This window comes from Ursus americanus, chromosome 7 (assembly GCF_024610735.1).
Source record: "Ursus americanus isolate L20-20 chromosome 7, mUrsAme1.1.p, whole genome shotgun sequence".
NCBI classification, from domain to species: Eukaryota; Metazoa; Chordata; class Mammalia; order Carnivora; family Ursidae; genus Ursus; species Ursus americanus.
The window spans coordinates 51,303,780-51,320,400 of NC_142133.1; the positions used below are offsets into that span (position 1 = coordinate 51,303,780).

General features: G+C 49.2%; 1 protein-coding gene across 11 annotated transcripts in view; it reads right to left on the bottom strand.

The window, feature by feature from the left end:
• BCL2L11 (BCL2 like 11) overlaps positions 1–16,621 on the bottom strand; it is a 124,018-nt gene that overhangs the window by 70,179 nt on the left and 37,218 nt on the right. For 4 of the 11 annotated variants that reach the window (XR_015725244.1, XM_087863674.1, XM_045808946.2 and 1 more), the window contains one exon: positions 7,509–11,954. The exons of the other annotated variants lie outside the window; for them this stretch is intronic. Coding sequence is in view for 3 of the 4 variants with exons in the window: in XM_087863674.1 (XP_087719800.1) it covers positions 11,856–11,954 (99 nt within the window). In the remaining variant the exon portion in view is untranslated. Of the gene's footprint in view, positions 1–7,508; positions 11,955–16,621 lie in introns of those variants that run through there. 11 annotated transcript variants of the gene reach the window in all.

Genomic DNA, 16,621 nt, shown 5'->3' on the forward strand with positions numbered 1-16,621 from the left:
TTTTACTCAGATTTTACTACTTGTCACAATCATGTCCTTTAGACTTTTTTTTAAGACAGCAAGAGCGAGTGGTAGGGAGGGGCGGGGGGGAGAGAGAGAGAGAGAGAGAGGGAGAAAACGAGTGGGGGAGGGGCAGAGGGAGAAAATTTTTTTTTAAAGATTTATTTATTTATTTGAGAAAGAGAGACACACAGTGCGCAGTGGGGTGGGGAGGGGAGCGGAGGGGCAGAGGGAAGAGAATCTTCAGCAGACTCCGCACTGAGCGAGGACCCTGACACAGGGCTCGATGCCAGGACCCTGAGATCATGACCTGAACCAAAATCAAGAATCGGACGCTTAACCGACGGCGCCCCCCAGGCACCCCCCAATCATGTCCTTTATAGCAAACGGAAATCCCAGATCACTTACGACAGTCTGTCATCATGTCCCTTCAGTCTCCCCTAGTCTAGAGTTCAGACGAGTCTTTCCAAAATTATTTATACCAGCTTAGTTGGTTCTGCAACGGAAGCCCTCCACTGTCCTGTGGAATTCGAGGGAGCCCCGTCTCTTGGGCACGGCCCACCTGGCCCTGTGGCCCAGCGCACTGTCCCCAGTGGCTCCCTATGGCACTAGGTCCTGGCAGCAGCCTCACCGGCCTCCTTACCATGCCGGCCTCCGTATCTCTGGTCTCTCCGTCTGGAACTACCCTGGGCTTTTGGATGGCTGCTCCTTGCTCTAGCCACACCACCAGACCGGCTCCACCACACCTGGCCCTGCCATCTCCTTCACCTTCCATCGTCTGTTCCTTTGTTCATCTGTTTCTCTTCTGTCCCCACCCCCACTGAGGATAAGCCCATGGGGGCAGGCGGCTCAGCTGTCTGGTTCTGGCTGAGTCCTGAGCCCCTGGAAAAACCCGGGCCTGGGACCTAACGGATGTTTCAGTAAACACTCAGTGAATGAGGGAACGCACGAAGGAGCAAATGCAAGCGTTTTTCAGACTATTTGGATTAAAGACAGTAAAATCCTTTCACCTATACTCACATGGGTTAGAGATTTTATGGAACCTGAATGAAGAAGAAAGCAATGTTTTTTCCTCAGATAGCTTTTCAAAATGTCAGCCAATGACCTAGGAAGCTTTGGCACCATGGCTCTCCTCGTCCAATGGTCCAGACGTCAAGATAATAGAATGGATTTACTTTTTAAGAGAATGTGCCAGATCGTCTACATCCAGGGCTTTCTGGGACAGGCTTCTCAGCAGAAATAAGTGACACATATCGACATGAAGGTCACGGTTGAGTAACTTGGGGAAGAGTTTCTGACCAAGCCACAGGCTGCCTGGAGCCCACTCAAATAGCAAAGGGGGTTCCCTTTCCTGTTGGAAGGGCCTTGAGAGGCCCCGAACGCCCTTGGAGGACCCCAGCCAGATCTCCAGCCTCTCATGCCTCTGCAGAAACGGCTCCCAGCCTGGGGCCCGCAGAGCGAGTGGACGGGTCAGGGGCGAGCCTGGGCCTTGGGCAGGCAGGACCGAACTGCTCATGCTTACAACTGGAGCCGTCGGGGAGCAGACTCCTCAGCTCTAGACACATGGCAGTCTGTCAAGGGAGCTACACATTTCACTGTATGTACTTGTACCCCCGTAAAATTCTTTTAAAAAGAGAAAAGAAGAAAATTGGGGCCGCTTCAGCTCTCTGAAAGAGCAGCAGCTTTTGGCGATGGCTGCCTGAGCCCCCAGGAGCCCACTCCTGACTGCTACGATGCAGCTTCCACTGGAGAAAGGGGAAAATGGGCGAACTGGGTGACCTGAACGCCAAATTCTGCCCTGGCCTGGGACCCAGGGCTGTGCACCAGGATAAGACAAGCAAAAGGGATATTTGTACCCAGCTGGGGCTCTGGGCCCAGACACAGGCAGCGTCCCAGGGCTGCCTGGTAGATGAGGCAGGAGGTTGAAGGCTGGGGAGGCTCTGGGTTCGTTCAGAGCACACTCCTACCTCAGGTCTGGGAAGAAAGGTTCAAGGGCTAGATGGGAATGGAAGTGAGCAGATTCTGTTCCTAGTGAATGCCCTACAGGCCCTCCCTGACTGACCTCACTCGACACTCGTAGGTGGGAGAGACCACGTCCATAGTGTCCGTGACCCCTTCGCTCCATCACCCCAGCACTGGGATGCCTCCTGGCTTGGCCTGTGGACAAAATGCCTGGAGGCTGCTGTCCTGGAGTGAGTGGGGGCAGCAGGTGGAGGGAGGGGACCACAGCTTTCGTCAAACTGAGGCCATACCTTATAGAGTCATGGGCAGCAGTCAGGAGGCTCAGACAATACCCAGAACTCTTGGGACAACCCACATATCCACAGGAGGCCATCAGGCAAGGTCACGGAGAGTTGCAGGACAGGGGCCTCTACGGGGTGTGCCACTGGTAAAGCCGAAATGCCCCGGGGCTGGAGACATAAGTGAACGCTGGGGCCCACAGCGCCCACCCCCTCCTGCCCCACAAGGTGGTTTGGACCAGGCCACAGAGAGTCACAAGTTCCCAGAAAGCCTGGAACCGTTCCGGGGCAAGGCAGCCTCACGGGCATCCCATCCGAGGCAGACCTTGCCTGGTCTCAAACTCCTGTCCTGCTCTGCCGGCACCTGAAAGGAGGAAGGGGAGTAGTCCTATGTGGTCTGGCAGAGTCACTGCCATGACGATGAGCTCGGTGACCCTGGGTAGGTAGCTTAAATGCTTTGTGACTCAGTTTCCCTATCTGGACACTTGGGGGTAAAAAGAGCAGTTTCTTCAAAGGGCTATATGAGATGATGAGATACTCTGAACAGGACCTCACACATACAAGCCCAGTGGTTAGTTGTCACTATGGGTGTCATTACAGGGGGCTCTGGGGCCGGGTGGGAGGTGGGGGAGACATGCATGGAGCTGCACATCCCTCCCCATCACCTCTCCCAGCTCCTGAAACAGCTCCCTCCCTGGGATTGCACCACAGAATTTCATCAGGGTCTTTCTGCTTCCTGCCCGTGAAAGCTGAGCAACACAGCTCCCTAGCATGTCCTAGTCTTAAGGATTTTCATATTTTCATTAGTACCTGGGATATGGTAGGGTCTTACTACATACTTGGATTGAATGAATGAATTTTTTAGGAAAACCGCTACCTAAATTACTAAGAGAGAAATGAGGTTGCATAAACTCTCTGATGTCTTTCTGGGCCAGAAGGTCAACAATGGAACATGACATCTTTAGGGTGTATTTTAAGAGGGGCCGTCCAAGTTCAATCTTGTTTAGCTAGCAGATAGGGGGTTATTGTAGAGCTGTAGAGCTCCCCAAATCTGCTTTGAGACAAAGGGGAGCGGTTCTGATGATTTGCCCTTGCTGAGACCCTTTTGGTATCATAGATATTATATGGCAGAACACTCTAGAAACAAGGGTCTTCAACATTCTAATATATCTTCTTGGCAATGACTTCTAAGGACTCAGGGCTTGTCTCAGGAAACAGAGTGTTCAGGGAAGGAGACCCTCATGGCAGAAATTAGTTGGAGAATTTTTGCCTTGTCATTTTCCATCTTCTCACAGACCCTCTCTGGCCTTGCCTAGTGGAGAATTTTAACAATCAGCTAGTCACCTCTCCCCTTCTGAATTTGTTTTCTTTAGAGAGACACCTTACCATCTTTTTATTCAGCCCTTCCTGACAGGTAGGAATGAGTCAGCGCTTTCGGTTGCCAGCAACAGAAAGCAACTCAGCAACTCAGAGGGGTGGGTGCCAGACTCACAGAGCACACAGGAAACTGGGAGACCGGGCACTGGCATGCTGGTGGCTGGGCAGCCGAGCACCACGGCCAGGGAACACCAACATGCCCCCACAACCTCAAGGATGCTGCCCTCCCAACAGCCCATCTTTGCCTCGCTTGCTCCAGATTCAAAGACTGGTTGCATTGGCCGAGCTTAGGACATGGGTCTGCCCTCAGTGGTACCAGGGTCGGGGAGAGAAAGGGAAATTGCGGTGGAGATAAGAAAGGGAGGATGGGGAGCTGGATGTTGGATAATCCCCCTCCCTCCCATAAAGAAAAGCTAACAAGAAATATGCAGGTTCTAGGGAAGAAAAAGCAAGTTACTAAAAGCATCAAAAGCAAGCCTCATCGCTGGATACAAATACTACCCCCAAGAAAAACATCTTGCAAAAATGACAGTGCTCCCCTAAATGAATATATAGTCACCATCATCCCAAACAAGACCCCCCACAGAACTTTACAAGCTTAAACTGATTCGAAAATGCACATTAAAGACAAAATGTAGAATGGCCGTGACAATCTTGAAAAATAAGGATAAGAAACTTAAAACATAAAACTAGAGGGACGGGTGGGGGATACACAAAATGGGTGACGGGGGTGAAGAGGCACAAGCTTCCAGTTGTAAAACAGATAAAGCCACACAGATGGACAGTATAGCACAGGGAATATACTCATGTCGCGGTGACTTTGCATGGTGACAGATGGTGGCCATACTGTGGTGAGCATCTTGTAGTGTTTATAATGTCCAATCACTCTTGTACATTCTTAAACTAGTATAATATTGTGTCGACTATACTTCAGTTAAGAAAAACTACAGTAATCAGCATAATGTAGATTAAACAAGACCATCAGTGGAAAAGAAAAGAACTGAGAAACAGAACCACCTATACGAGAATTGGTGGATGTCCAACAGCCATTTCAAGCTGAGAAAAAGGAGAAAAGAGGAGTCTTAGCTGTCTGGTGTGGGGGGGGGGGGCGGGGACAAAGTTAGATTCATACTGCATATCATTAAAAAAAAAATCCAGATTAAAAATTAAAAAAAAACAACTGTAGAATTATATGAATAAAATGTAATATTTTTGAAACTTTAGCAGAGAACAGGTCTTTTTTAAAAAATTTTTTAAATTATTTATTTGAGAGAGAGAGCACGAGTGGGAGGGAGAAGCAGGCTCCCCGCCGAGCAGGGAGTAGGATGTGGGACTCGATCCCAGGACCCCAGGACCACGACCCAAGCCAAAGGCAGAAGCCCAACTGACTGAGCCACCCAGGCGCCCAGCAAAGGGAAGGTCTTTTAAGGTACGAACTCCAGAAGCCTAAGTAAGATAAAATCTGACTTCTAAAGTGGTAACAACTACATCAAGTGCACTGCACGCAGTAAGAAGGCAGGCGATGGAATAAAACATACATTCACAGTTCACAAAAAGACGTGAAGAAGATATGCACGGCAGCTTTATTCCTCCTAGTCCCAACCTGGTGAGAGCGCAGATGTTCATGAACAAGGCAATGGACCAAGTGCGGTCCGTTCATACAGCAGAACAACACTTGACTTAATAAAAAGGAAGTTACTGATTATAACTCAGGTCTCAAACACATTGAGCTGAGCAAAAAAGAAACTAGACACAAAAAAACACAAACTGCATGATTCCATCCAAACTATCCACCAAAACTAATTTACGGTGGAAAAAAATCAGAACTGAGGTCACCCCTGGGGGTGGGATGGGAGGGATTGCCTGGGAAGGAGCATGAGAGAACTTTCTAGAATGATCGCAATGTCCCTCATCTTGATAGGGGTTTGGGTGACAGCTTTATCCTTGGTCAAAATGTAGCAAATGCACATCTGTGTTTTATTGTGTGTCAATTTTATCTCAAAAGAGGAAATTTATAAAAAAGTAAAAAATGAACCAACTCTAAATAACATGGGTGCTGAAGTATTTAGGGATGAGTACCAGGACTACGGTTTACTCTGGAATGCATCGAAAAGTAAGATGGATTAATGGATGGATGGATGATGTTAAAAAAAAAAAAGTATAGCGGGGCGCCTGGATGGCACAGCGGTTAAGGGTCTGCCTTCGGCTCAGGGCGTGATCCCGGCGTTCTGGGATCGAGCCCCCCATCAGGCTCCTCTGCTGTGAGCCTGCTTCTTCCTCTCCCACTCTTCCTGCTTGTGTTCCCTCTCTCGCTGGCTGTCCCTCTGTCTGTCAAATAAATAAAATCTTAAAAAAAAAAAGTATAGCAAATTGCACAAGGTAAAATCTAGGGGGTGGGTGTACTTGGGTTCTCTGTACAATTCTTTCAACTTTCCTGTATGTTTAAAAATCTTGAAAATACAATGTTGGGGGGAAACAGCAACAGACTAAAAGGAAAGTTTTTTCCAACGGGTGAGAGATTTTTGACTCATGCTTTATAGAGCTCATCATCAACAGAAAAAAATGAAAAACCCCATTGACTATACGCAAAGGCCTTGATAAAAAAAGGCACATGCCAAGAATATCTGAAAAGATCATCCTATTTGTCCATAGAAAAATCTGAATTCGACTAACCATACTACTCTTGCCCCTCCAGGCTGATACCAACGTGCGAACACTTGGCAGAGTGTGTGAGGGGAAGCAGGTGTTCTCACGCGCTGCTGGTGGTTGAGTGAGCGGAGCCTGGTCGGGGGCATCTCCCAAGTCCGCTGAAGCGGATACCCCACCTCCCTGAAACACACCAGCCCGCAAACCTCCCGCCTGCTGGCGAGGAGCGGCCGGGCAGCAGGACAGCAGGCGACGGGCAGCATATCTGCATGCACTTGATGCAAAGGTTAGCATGAAGTGGTCATGATGGGAAGATCTAAGACCTACGGCTAAGTCAGAATCGCATACGAATTATGGCATTTCTAGAAAAAGCAAAACCAATGTAGTGTAAGTAAACACACCGAGCAACGACCAGAATCTGGAAAAATTCAAACTCGTGTGTTGGTGAGGAGGTAGGATTGGGGACGGGAGCCAAAGCAAGCTGGATTTGAAATAAATACGATCTGAAATAAATGTAGACACACACGTATCTATAATTACAAGACCATATCCGTGTATTGCTTGCCTAATTAAAATGGAAAGCATGAACAGATGACCGGTTTAAAACAAAGCTCGGCCAGTCTTTAACGTTCCCAGCCTTTATTCCAGGGCAAAAGTGGTCAATTATGTAATTGCTTGTTTCGGATTTTATAGCCTCTACCCCCCCGAACCAAGCTTTCATTTCTTTGTCATCCCTTGGACCAGTTCACACCTCCCGGGCAGCACAGTGCCCCCAACCCTCAGGGAGCCCTTACCAGGTGGCTGGGATCAGGTCACACACAGGGCTCCAGGACTTGTCTCCAGATCCCCTGGGCTCTGCGACAAGTCCTTTCTACCACAGTCAAACCAGACTCCCCATCTTTTTGTTTTTTTCCTTCCAACTACGAGATAGGTTGGGATGGCAGGGAATCTGCCCCCCTGATCAATACAGAACCGGCTCCAGTACCCCACCCCCACCAGCTGAGTCATATCTGACTATGTGGGTAGAAAACTGTGCAGAAGGTCTTGCCAGCCACTTCAGAACTTTTAAGAGTGGTTTGCTTTTAAGTATGCTACACAAAGTTGTCTTCAAGCGAGAACTCCTAAAACCTACACGTAGGTAATGCACCGTGACTGATAAAGGGCAGAGGTGTGGGTGTGTATATATTCATATATAACCAGCTGTTTCTCCACCGTTCTGTGAAACAAATCACACAGCTCACCAAAACTAGTTGAAAGTTTTATTTATATAAACTTCATTAAGAACATAAAAGATTAAGTTTCTTAAAAAAAATCTGCAGTTATTTACAGCAGTATTGCACAAGTAAAGTGGCAATTACCCTGTCAAAATTCATCAGTGCAAAACACAAGTAAGCCAGGGAAATCGCAATACAAATGCTACATACGCTGGGTCCTAGGAAACAAGTTAGTGACGGGTCAGTATACAGACAGATCAGTGCTATTTATAAATGTGTACCTGATGAGTTCTGATACAGTAACTAGAGGTCACAGAACCTGGACATACAACTTCGGAGAGCTTCTAAAGTCTGATTCCCAAATAAAAGTAGTCAAGTTACCTAGCGGGGATCTCGAGGACGCTTCTTGAATAAAATGCCATTGGGAGTAAGAGTCCCCTCGGCTGGTTTAGCGTCACGTGTGGGCCCATCCCTGCACACATGTGAGCGGGGACTGGACACACACAGGCACCAGGCTAAACCAGCGAGGATGCTCGAACCGTCTACCAACACGGGACCACTAGGAAGTCTCTCTGAAGCTTCCGCGAGCTTTCACATCTTAACGTCCAGTCTAGTGGGACCCCCAAACTCTCTCGAAGCCAACAGAGAAGCAGAAGGAAGACAACCCGAAGCAGGCTGATCAAAGGTAGGGACCAAATGGCTCAGGGCTGGGGGCGGGGAGTCTGTACAATTTGCTCCTGAAGACCGTTAAGTCCACACCTCAAAGCACAGGACACAGTGGGTGGGGGATAATTCAACTACTCACCAGTTGCCAAAAAGGGTTAGTGGCATGAGGTGGTCCTGATGTCCCTCTCGAGGCAGGAACGACCTGGCTCACCTGTCCCTTCCTCTTGCCCTGAACAACTCCTGGCCGCAACCCCCAGAAGGGGCCTGTTTTTATTTCTGCGAACACTGAATTGTCAGGGATACATTTCCAGTGGAAAAAATATGTCCCAACTGCCAATAATACATTAAGATAAAATAAAATAAAATAAGATAAGATATGGCCTGGCCTTAATAGAATTTGCTTCCATGAGAAGCTGGCTCTCTTGGAATAGAAAGTCACTGGCTATTTCTTGCAGAATTTTGTAGCCGGCCATGTTTATGGTCTTTCATCGATGGCTCAACACAGACTTCGTTATCAGGGTGGCAAACCCCAAGAATTTAAACCCACGTGACCAGAAATACCAGGAACCAAAGCTGGAGGGCCAGCCTGGGGACGAGCGTGGGGCTCACAGTCACCACCTCAGAGTTAAAGCAATGAATGGTACAGCAGGGGGCAGGGAGCAGGGAGGTCAACACTTTTCAGAACGTAAGACATTAAATAAGCAGGAAATAAATATACAATATTTCTACAAGTTACAGCATTATGAAACAGTAGGACACATTACACAGAAAAAAGAATCTACAATATGTACAATCCTCAATTCTGAAAAAGTTTAGTAAAAACAGTGATCTTTACTCACTTATGCTGTACAAAATTTTACAAGAAAGGTAAAGGAAACACAATTGCACACAGACATTTGGCTCAGTTGGTAAGTAAAATGTGACCTCCTAATCTAATAAATAGTCAAAATATATACAATATCAAGAAGGGGAAACAGGAGAACGTTATTCTCTATGGTGTACACTCTTTTTAATCAGAGGGAAGTTTTGTCTGGTTTCCCCGCAACCCTGGAAGGAGTTCTTGGCGAACTCACTTCCGGGCCGGAGTACAGGTAACTGGAAGAATTAGTCATGGGACTCTTCTGCATGTATTTATTGCATTTCTGTGACAAGTCACAGGACACTTTCTACAAACCTCATGGGAGAAGAGGTGGTCAAGGCACAAAACCCGCATTCAATTTCCAAAAAGGGATCTAGTCTTTTTTTTTTTCCTACAAAAAGTTAGAGGCATAAACAACAAAGAGTCAAAGGTCTACCACAGCAGGCACACCTTCCGCAGGGAGGCATCGTGATAAACAGATACGTACAGTACAGAGACACCCAGTCATCTCTCTTCAGTCCTGGTGCAAGATCCTGCTCCTTTAATACTACAAATTCATAGAATCTCTGATTTCCTCACAAGCTGCTTCCGCGGCCAGCCCGGAGGCCAGGCGGCCACTGAGCCAGAGGGACACCTGCACACGCGGCCGGCACACAGCCCTCGGGCCCCGCGCCCAGGGAGCCGCAGTATTGAAGAAACAGAGTAAAGTGCTCCAGTCAGAGAGACTGGCACCGAGTACGGAGATCCTGGGGGGGGAGGGGGCGCCCAGAACCAAATACGTCTTTGGTGTGTGTGTGTCCAGCACGTCCGTCACCGCCTTACAACCGTGTGGACTTCATGACCCTACCGAGGGGTTCGAGACACGTCAGGAACACAGAGCTGACACGCAACACAGCTTCAAAAATATTCAAGACCCCAATGAGATTTGGGGGGAAAAGAAAATTCTAAGAAAGGAAGAATATTTGGAATAAAATATCTCTACCTAAAAGAAAATGCATATATGCTGTAGGTAGATATATATACGTATATATATATTTATACAGAATTATCAAGATACAAGTGAATGGATTTCCCCACTTCCTCTAATCATGTGGAAACACTGGTCCTCGAGGGGCCCAAAGCAAAACAATAGTTGTTGGCACTGCTGACTTGTTTGAAAAATCATGTCTTTCTTTTAAAAAGCTGTTTAAGGATCTGAGGTTTCAAAATCTGGAAGAACTATAGGGTTCACGAAATGATCTCTACCTCTCCTCTTTCACTGCTTCCTGATCTCTAAGGTCTCCCCAAATTGTTTAACTGCCTTTGAAATGATGGACCAACTCATGGGCCCTCCATTCACTGCACTCCTCCCAGGCAGGTGTGGAGAAAGAAAGGGTGCGCCCAACAGAGGCAGATGCGCCAAGGGGGGGCCAACAACAGCCGACCGTCCCAAGAGCAATGGAACAAGACAGAGAGACATCTGTCAGAGGGCTGAGAGGCCACTTCGGATTCGGGCTCCAATGCAGTATTTTTACGGCACTGCTGAAGGCGGAATTAAGCCTTCATTTCAAAGTGGATTTACGGGGGTGGGAACCAAGTGTCAGGCATCAAAGGCCAGATGAACCTGGAGTTGGACGAAAAGCCTGGATGCCCAGCAATCAGCCGCCTAAAGCCCCGCCCACGGCTCGCGCCAATTCCCACGAGGGCTGGAGCTCCGACACCTGCAGCCCAACGAGCTCAGCTGTGAAGGGGCACGTTCACCACCTGTGGCCCCTGCTGGCGGTGCACCTGGGACTGCGGGAGAGCCTGCAACCAGAGAAGGCCACAGTGCCGAGGGGCACAGTACCCATCCGTGCTATGACTGCTACTCCTTCTTCAGAACACTTGTAAACGATGAGCCCACGAAACCTGCGAAAACCAACATCACGCACGTCCCAGTGAGTAAGCTACCGACAGACAGACCAACTGGGCTGTGCAGGCCAGAGGCAGATCCTGACTCATGTTCTGACCCAATTCCCTTTCATCATGAGAATACACTGGACCAAATCTGTGCATCGGCCTCCAGACAGACCAGAGGAGCATCACAAAAGGAGACAAGGGAAAATACGCGAAAAAAGAGTTTTAAAATTTTGCCACAGATGCAACTGAATGTAAGGAGGTAAGTAAATATTTACAAAACGGGAGTGGGATATCGATACAGGCTGACAAGAGATCATCCGCCCCTTTAATCAGTTTCGTTTCATAAGAACTTTTTTGGTATTAATGATAAAAAAAAAGAAAAAGCATGTCAAAGAGCTAATGGCAGAGAAGGGAGGGGGCTATCTCATACCTCTCCCGTTTAAAAATTCTGTACAGTCATCTCTAAAAATAAACTAAGGCAGCTTTATCAATTAGCTGGCTCAGTTTCCACTGCAGAGTTTACACAATTCTCTGAGAGCAGGCAATAGGTTCTTAAAATTTTAGTACAAAAAAATCATTCACGAGTTGGTTAAAAAGTTTCCATTTCCTTTTTGAAAAACCTGTTCTTATTAAAGGAGGTGGAAAAAAACCCACACTGCGTGTAAATACCATTCTTGCATAAAATCCTGCTCCAAAGAACCATGATTTGTACATTTTTTAAAAAAAAAGAGACTCCTCCCTCATTTACATTCACAACAAGCTTCCATCAGAAATTCTGCAGTGTGGTGAAAAGAAAGGTCAAGTCCACGTGCAGCGCGGCGTCCTCGGGAACGCGTCGGCCGGCCTCCCCGCGCCCTCTCTGGGAAAGAACCACTGGCTGCGTGGCAATGGCACCTCTCACGCCGGGGTGCTGGGGCTTGTTGGTTCGAACAAGCGAAATGTCTGCACACATCTGGCTCCGCAAGGAACCCGTCGTCACTGCAATCTCCACACCAGGCGGATGATGTAACGTAACAGTCGCAAGATAATCATTTGGGGGTGGGCTTCGGCTGCTTGGTAATTATTCAAAAAGACCTGAAACAACAACAGGAAAGCTTCTTAGTGTCTCAGCCCTCGTGTTATTTTTGGGTGGGAGACGCCTATACTTCAGGGAACCACCAATCCCATTTTCACAGCTACGGAGGGCACCCCTTCACGAGCGCCGCACCCTCCGACGCCGGTCCTGACCCTGAGACTGCGAGGCCGAAGTCCTTCTAACTTCCCCGGCACGGGGAGACGTCGCTACATGAGTATGCCAGATGATCTGCTTCTTTACAGCAACCCAAAGAATGCTCGGAACCTCAAAGGGAACCCCTGAAGCTCAGTTTGCCCCTCTAAGGACACACATATTCTTTCTACAGGCGATGTCATCGTTGCCGGAACCGCCTCTATCGGGAAACACATCAACCTGTGTGCGGTGCTGAGAAAAGCCATCCCCCAAAGTCACGGCAGTTGGTGTCCCGTGGGAACAAGAGGTAGGGGTGGAGGGGACAGAAGAGAGATGGCAAGTACATTCAAATACGTTGACTCCCGCAAAGGTGAATTTCTGGCAGCCCTAGTTTACTTGAGAAACCAGTGATTTGGGGTCATTTGTCCTAAGAAGCTAAATCAAGTGGTGCATGGATGTGCCACTGGGCCTCCAGCTGCTGGTGGGCGGCTCCGCTATGTAAACAGCTGGAGGCTCAGCACCGCGTCCACGGTCACGGACACAGGCGGCATCCAGCCCCATCCTCCCACCCCACGTGGGGAGCAAAGAGCAATTCAAAAATTTTAAGAGGGCCTCTTTGCCAGTGACCACCGTGTTTACGCCAAGCAGAGAAACTATTCAAAAGGAAATTGCTAGATTAAACGTCTCGGGGGTCCTCAGGTCTTCCCGGGGGGCCCACCTTTGAGTTCTAATGCATTCTGCAGGCAGTGCGAGGTGTCAATTCAGAGCAGCCAAAGGCAGCAAAGGAACACACCTGCCTCGACGCCAGGAGCGACAACCTGTTTCACGGTTCAGGTCTGCAACCCATCCTCAAGTAAGGTTGTTTCCTTAATAAGTCAGCTACGCCCCAGACCAGCTCTCTCCTGTTTGGGGCGCTCCACGAGCCCTTCTCGCTCAGGGAGGTGAAGTTTCCCATGTACCACTGTGGAACCACAGGCCACGCGTGGGGCTGGGAACCAGTGTCCCCCGTCACATGCGAACACGGCCACAGACGCCAGCTGCGAGCGGAGCCCCTGCTTGCGACTGTTTACACGAGCTCTCAAGCACTCGTCTGACAGGACGGGATTGTGATAAGGCCCGGGCATTTCCCGTTCTCCTTCCATAACCAGACTGGAGGAAATCGGCTTTCTGTAAGCGATTCCTGTACAGGCGCTCCGTAACCACAGTCTGTGATTTTTATCTGTTTTACACACAAGATTGCTTTGTTTTGATTTAACTTTCAAAATTACTTGGCTTTTTCTGTGTGAGAATAATTTAGGGGAAGGTTAATTTTAGTTGAGACTAATATTAATAGGTTGAAAGAGGCTTATTCAAAATAAAACCACGACTTACTAAAATGAAGAAAGCGTACGCAGGGCTAAGTAATCACTTCAAGGTGGGAAATCTCAAGTCAGCCAGGTGTCACTACCAGCCTCGGTAAGACCAGAGAATGGGGTCAAAGTGACACCAGCGAGGGGACAGGGCCACACTTGGGACAGATCCCAACTGCTTATACTCAGCTCATTTTATACCCCAGAACTGGCAGCGTCTGAGAGGAGAAATCTCCCACCCGCCCCTCGAGGACATCGGGTGGTCGACGGTATCGCTGTTGACGGTTAAGAGTCTTATCACGAGACATGTCTTTCCAAGTTTTTCGAGTTCTGCTTGTGTCTCAACGTAAAGGACCTCGGGGGTGTTCAAAGGAAGGTGGGGAGGGGTTGGGGGCCATGCAGGAAATTTTGGCAAACGAGAACATGCTACAAGTACTCAGGAAGGACAGCGGGCCGCCTGCCCTCTTAGGCAGTGCGCGTGACAACACGGCACACGCTCTTAAGCCAGCGAAAAACTGCTCTTGGACAACAGTCAATGGAGGAAGCCATTACGACTGAATTCCAAGGCCACGCCAGTCCCGAAAACCCTTGACCGCTGGCACAGCTGGCTGAAGCTGGCGCAGCTCAGCGTGGACGGCCCACGGCTCCGAAGCAGCTGGAGGACGGGCAGCTCCTGCTTCCTGCAGACTTGCTGCCCTCTTAGCACCTGCAGCCGGATGTGTCAGCTCGCCCACGTGAGCCCACGGTGCGTGCCCGATGACACTAGCGTGGGGCAGGTGGCACCAGGGTGCGGTGGGTGAGGACGCTCAGCCGGGCCCCAGAATCAGCTCCGAGCACACCACATCAGCACGGTCGGCCCGAGACCTCAGACCTCTGGCCTCCAGGACTGTGAATAAACACAGTTCTGTTGTTTAACCGCCCCTCCCCCCCCAGCCCCCGCTCCGTCGGTGGCACTTTGTTACAGCAGCCCCAGCAAAGGAATATACCCTTTCATGCTTAACAGACATTCTCGGTCCTTCCCTCTTTAAATAAACACTTCTTACATCAGAGTTGTGTGACGCTGTTTTAATCTAACTCATAAAAGTACTTTAGGAAGACACATTAATGGGACGCATGTGGGTAAAGGAGATTATTTAAAAAACTAAATATGCTACTAAGCATAAACAATTTATGCATTACGGTGATCTCTTTTGCTCACACACATGCGCACACACAGGCACAAAATCACAAGTGCTTGAAGTGTAGGACCCCATTCTATTGGGTCTTTGTATCTCCATGGTCTAGGTCAGGAACCATATTCTTTGGGGTAATTGACTTTTATGGCCATCCCATGTGTCCAGAAGATGACTCCTTCAACATTCAGCTTTGTGTCTCCCTTTAGGAACCAATTCTGACAGTCCATGCTCCTTGTTGGGCCAAGGGCTCCTGCAGCCCCCATGTCTGCTTGGACAGAGAGGGGGTGTGCTGGGGCCCGACTCTGAAAGCTGTGTCTGCATCCACTAGGCCTGGTGGGCAATACCCATGTCGTCAGCAATGAGTGCAGAACAGAGATGCACAGCCCAGCCCAAGGGCTACCTGTGGGTGCCACCAACAGTGACAGCAGCCCGTGAGAAAGCTGCTGCCGCTGCCCTGCTTCTAGAATCAGGACTCAAGTTCCCACTTTGCAGGCAAAGAACACCGACACGTTCCAGTAAAATGGCAGGCCTGTGCCAAAGTGGAGTCAAGATGCAGAGGGGCCTTGCTGTCGAAAGAGGAGCGCAACAGCATCTCTGTCTATGAAGCTTACACTCTGGTGGGGCACAGCCACACAAATAAACAGGGTAACGGGACAACAGCAATACACAGCTAAACGAAATGGCAGAGAAAGCAGCGCTTGCCAGAGAGGCAAGTGGAGCCCCGGGAGAGCCAGGGCGGGAAGGCGCAGAGCTGAGACGGGCTTCCCTGGTGGAGACTCAGGTACTCTTCTTGGAAGATCTGAAAAGAGTCCCTGGAGACAGCGTCAAGAGCATTCAGCAGGGAATCCCCAAACAGTTCCCTTACGTCCCCACCAGAGGACATGGACTCATCCTGGGTGGCAGCTGGGGGTAGGGCTGTGCTAAAGGAATGGCCCTGAGCAGGGTCCCGGCAGACTTAGCAGGAGCTGGGGCACTCTGAGCCACTGCGGCCCTGAAACACAGGACTCGGGCTGGGGCCGGGCTACCTCCGTCTGCACCGGCCAAGAGGAGAGAGGGTGACAGGACAGAGCGCCAGCCGCCACAGTGGGGTCTGCACAGGGTCCATCTTCAACTCACACTTGAGACGGCCACCCAGGTATCCGAATTTAATCACCATTTTAATGCAAAAATAATCAGAGCAAAACATCCTCTCTTGCCCAATCCAGGGAAGCAGGTGTGCAGGTACAAAAAAAGACCCTGACTGGAGGCTGCCCGGAGAAGTGGTCAGGATAACCACCGCACACCTGCAGAGCGCACCTCTGGACCTGGCTTCGCTCTCCTGCAGACACGGATGAGCCCAGCCTCCGAAAAGCTGTCCAAGATACACCAGGCCTTCAGACTTTGTGCGCCCTAGCCTGGGGTCCAGAAAAGTCACTCACGGCCACCACTGAACAAAATGACGTGCCACACACCTTTCCAGTCTTCACAACAAGGCTGTGGGCCACATTTCACAGATGAGGGGACAGACCAAGCTTGTGCAATCAAGATCAAGTCAACACAGACTTCAACACAGGGTAGAACACACGAGCTCACCAATCCGCGCTCCAAAGGCTGGTCCAAACCCCACTGGGCCAAAGGACTCAGGAAGTACAACACATACACATTTGGCATTACTCAAGGGAGCTTAACCACAAAAACACACAGAGGGACACGGTGCAAAAAACATAAAAGTTAAGAGAGATCAGAAATGACATCAAGAAAGAGAGACTTACCCTGGACAAACCAGGGCTGAGATCTACTGCCAAAGAGCCGGAGTTTTACTAAGAGTTTCCCGGCAGTCAAAGTAACAAAGGAAACACGGCCCAATCTTCACCATTATACCAGAGAGCTCAAGAGCAAATTCTAAGAGACAAACAAAAAAGCAAGGAATACCTATAGAACAGAGACACACAGCATTTTTTTAACTTGTTCATTTCTTGCAGAATTTCAACACTGAATACCCGAGAGGTCTTAAATGTTTTTTTCTCTTTT